The sequence below is a fragment of the Crocodylus porosus genome, unplaced genomic scaffold, assembly GCF_001723895.1.
Source record: "Crocodylus porosus isolate Cpor-Errol unplaced genomic scaffold, CroPor_comp1, whole genome shotgun sequence".
Classification (NCBI taxonomy): Eukaryota; Metazoa; Chordata; order Crocodylia; family Crocodylidae; genus Crocodylus; species Crocodylus porosus.
Genome location: NW_017728886.1, coordinates 101583559 through 101588027, shown reverse-complemented (window position 1 = coordinate 101588027; position 4469 = coordinate 101583559). Strand labels below are relative to the sequence as shown.

The window sequence follows — 4469 nt, the reverse complement described above, 5'->3', positions numbered from 1 at the left end:
CACACACACACACACACACACACACACACACACACACACACACACACACACCCCCCTATCTGTGCTCCTGTCCAGCAATGCAACGAGGAGCCACATGGTGCTGGAGCAGTGCATGGGCACAAAAGCTAGGAAATGGCTGGGGGTGGGGCAGGGTCCTACAACTGAACCCTGGGTCCTACTGCCTCTGGCTCCTGTCATCTTGGACAGGCAGGCAGGAGTCTTTCTGAATTTCTGAACCCATGGGGAACCTCACAGGTGGGGCAGAGGTTGAGCACACCTGGTCTATATGGCTTGGTACTATGGGTCCACTGGAGTGTGAAATTTTCCAGAGATATTTCCTTTTGAGTCCCTAAGAGTGTATTCTCCTGCTCTAAAAAGAAACCATAAACACTAGACATCTGCTGCCTTGAGGCATGCCCATCAGTTGCTGCTGTTTCCTCCTCTTCCACCCTACTTCCACCAGTTACCTTGCAGCCTTCAGAGTCTCTCAGAGTTACCAGTTTCAGTAATACGAAATAACATTTTGGCATGTCATTTACACCCCCTTCCATCTGGTGGCAGGCAGAATATTTAACAATGTGGTGTAGGAATATTTAGCATCTCTCAACCTTCAAGATGCTTCTTTTTCATATAGCAGACATACTTTCCAATTGGAAATACTTCTGATTTATGGTGGATCAGGAACATTATCAGCTGGAGGGGGGAGGGTTGTGCTGCTGATTGACTGAGAGGCCAAAACCACAGCAAAAATAAGAGAGTAGAAGTAGTGCCACTTGCCAAGGGATGCTGCCATGCTTTTCAGTAGGTCATGGAAAAATGCAGATTGCTGTAGTTTGTAAATGGAGATTTTCTGTGTTTTTTCTCACAGGAAAACTAAGTGATCTGTTTCACTTCATTTTGGCGATCATTTAAAACAAATCCAATAGATTTTTACATCAGAGATTAATACAAAGCCCCATTTATTCAGCTCCAATGCTGCCTTATTTTGTGGTCAAGAATCCTCCTGAATGTCTTCCCTGCCAATACCTCTGGTCCTATAAGATGAGACCAGGCCAACATGGTCATTAGGGATGGATGTAAATACATTTTAAAAATTATCTGTTTAACCTCCACTAGTTATATTGGTTAAATGGTTAACTGATAACACAGCAGTTTGGACACAGGAGCCTTTTGGGATGGGGGGACACTGGAGTGGGGAGTAGGGCAAGCCCAACCAGACAGCACAGGCCAGGTGAAGCCCCATGCTGGGTGGGAGGGAGGGAGCCCCTGCAAATGAGCAGCTAATAGTTTAACTGATGAGTCATTAGGCCGCACACTGTTTTCCACTTTAACTTCCTATGGGTACTAGTGCCCCCTTGCCCCTCACCTGGTTAACTGGTTCAGATTTTCAAGACTGTTAGAAGAGGAACATTTCAGCCATTCTAGAGTCTGTTCTGGGGCATTTGGACTTCATCAGCTCGCTCAAAGTCCAAGCTACTATCTCAGCTTACCTTTTTCTGGTTGAGGTTTGACATTTTCTCACCTGTAGTAGTGTTGGACTGAACCCTGCAGATTCATTGTATCCAACTGCTGTAATCCTCACTCAAGAATCATAAGGGGTCATAGAAATGATCTTCCAACTGGTTGATACTCAAAGAGCAAGTTTTGTACAAGTCACAACAGACTTTCTGAACAAAATCCCAGACATTAGTTATCTCCCTCATCAGGTCATACTTGCTACCACAGATGTTACCAACCCATATACTAGCATCCCTTCCTATAAAGTTATCACAGCCTGCCTGAAATGCATCCAAAGCCACAGATGACAGTTTTCCAACCACAGCATTTTGCATGACTACTCCATTTCATCTTCACCCACAACAATTTTTACCTTCAGTGGCTAACACTTCCACTAAACCATGGGCATGGCACTGGGCACAAGGATAGCTCTCCAGTATGTCAGGATCTCCATGGATCACCTTGAAGACTACAAAAATGCACTGTCAGACCTGCATTATGTCTATGATACATGGATAACATTTTCACCATCTGGATTGAACAGTGGGCTTCACTTTTCAATTTCTACCATAACTTCAGCAACTACTATCCTTTTATTAAATCCTTTTGGAAGTATGCTTACACTAACATCAACTTGCCAGATAACACAGTCCACATCCAAAATGACATCGTACAAATAACTGCGTACTATAGTATCCTCTTTTTGTGTAGCAAAAATGTGGAATGTAGCAGGAGACTGAGGTAATCGAGAAGCTGAAACCTCTAGTCCATTTCAGAGGACTGAGTATTCCCACCATAATATAGCACTTCCAGCTGCCACTTGGTTGTGCTGTGTACCTGTTGATGACAGCTCTAACTCAGTTGGCAGTACAACTTGGCAAATTAGTTTTTGTAGCTCCTCCCTGAGATTGAATGCTCTTTTTAGCATGATAATACTTGAGCATGAAGGTATTTGAAGTACACATATGGTCTCAAGAAAAATTTTCTGAAAATTCGTAACCTAATTGCAAGGGTTTGTGTACATTAGGAGTCGGAAATCCATGAGTAATGCAGGTGTCTACACCAGAGAACTTCAGTGGCTGATAGATTGATAGATAGTTTTCCTTAAACATTCTTGACTAGAAATTCTTCATCCACTCATTACTCTGGCCTTAATCTAATCTCTTGTGAAATTACAATTTTGTCTATTTTCTAGTCATCCATAGAGCTTCTAGATAGGCAAAATTGAATTTCTAATGTAAAAAAAAAAAGAAAATGTTTTAGTAATGTAGTCCCTCCCTTCTCTTTCTCTGGGGCATTTGGACTCCTGTTTTTCTTTCTCTCTCATGTTTAGCCTGCCTTGTATATCTAGAAAAAGCAAAATGGAAAATGCTTAAAAATTCTTTGTATGTCAATTCTAGATGTTATGCAAAATAATTAGCTGAAAAAGATCCATCCATTACAACCTCTCTTATCAGACCTTCTTTTATCCAACCCCTCCCTTTCCCTGACCCATACATGCTGATGGATATGCCAGTTTGGGTATCACATGTAATGTGAAACTACCTGCTTATTCCAAGTCCTTTTAATAGTTATTTTCACACTCCAGTTTCAGCAGACCAAACAGATCTCTGTAGGGCCATCATTTACCTCACTTGAAAGAGCAATTTTTTTCATTCCTAAATATCACCCCAAAAAAAGCCAGCACCCTAGAAAAGAGGGAGAGAAGACGGTAGCTTCAATCAAGTGAACTACAGCTTATATTATCTAAGCCAGGGATAGGCAACCACTGGCACAGGTGCTAGAGCATAGTAAGTAAAGGCACATGCACCTCGGGGCAGGCAGCAAGGAAGCAGTCCAGGCTACGCTGCCACAACAAGAATTGGGCCCCTTACAGCTCCCCTGCCATCCACCCCTGGCATGCCAACATCTTACAAATTGAGGTTGTGGGTATTTCTGGCACTCTACCCAAAAAGATTGAAATTTTTGATCTAAGCCATTCCATACTTTCCACCACTAAAATATATTTATTGCTTTTTAGGACTGTTTCAAAACCAGAGAGATTTAGTGGGGACAACGTAATCTATAAGCCTCCAGGGGTAAGTTCATTATTTATCTTGTTTTTGTGTCTTAAATGCCAACTGATGGAGATTTGTTTTTTAAATCATGTAATATGTTGTTGGATATCAAGTTCTTAATTTTTGTTTCATTGCTAACTTTTGTCTAGGAGATGCATGGGCAGGTGCAGTGTCCGTTTGGATGGAGGCTGGGAGACTAAGAAATGGCTTTAAATCTAACTATATTTTTTAATCATTATTTTAAGCTCACACAGGTTTAGTCTGCCTTTCTACTTAGGGTCAATTGTCAGGGTTACCCTCAATGCACCCCCACCACCAGCACCGCCGTTGCTCTGTGCCAACAGGCTCTGTCCTTGTTGCAGCGTGGGCTCAATCTGGCCCCATAGCAGCTGTACAGGCTGTGCTTTGCTCATGGGCGATTGGTGCCTCCCGAGTCTGGGTGGGGGGGGCATCAGATCACTAGTGGAGGGACAGGTGTACCCAGCCGCCAATTGCTAACTGGGGGTGGGGGCTGTCACCCAGCCGCTGATCACTGAGCCAGCGGCAAAACCAGAAGTGCACTTCCAGTGGCACTTCCAGTTTGAAGGCTGTTGCTTCCAGGGGTTGCATGTGCACCCCCTACGTGTCACCAATGGCTCTGCTGCCAATCTGGGACTGCTCTGTGCCTCAGGCTGTAGTGCGGACAGAGCATGCTGGCACGGCTCAAGGGTAAGGGTGGGGAGGGTGAGGAGCAGTTGGGGGAGTAGAGGCTGCAAGGTGGGATGGAGTGGGGAAGAGGCTGCAAGGGGAGATGATGACGTGCAAAGGAGGTGGGGGGCAAGTAGCAGCTGTGGCTACAGCCCTGACCACAAGTAGGGGCTGGAGCCCAAGCCACAGCAGCTGCCTGACCCCCACTGCTGTTGTACTCAATTCTAA

General features: G+C 44.4%; 1 protein-coding gene across 1 annotated transcript in view; it reads left to right on the top strand.

Annotated features, from left to right (window-relative positions):
* ERP44 (endoplasmic reticulum protein 44) overlaps window positions 1-4469 on the top strand; it is a 108353-nt gene that overhangs the window by 77372 nt on the left and 26512 nt on the right. The window contains exon 7 of the mRNA XM_019539903.1: window positions 3518-3575. Coding sequence (XP_019395448.1) covers window positions 3518-3575 — 58 coding nt within the window. The remainder of the gene's footprint in view (window positions 1-3517; window positions 3576-4469) is intronic.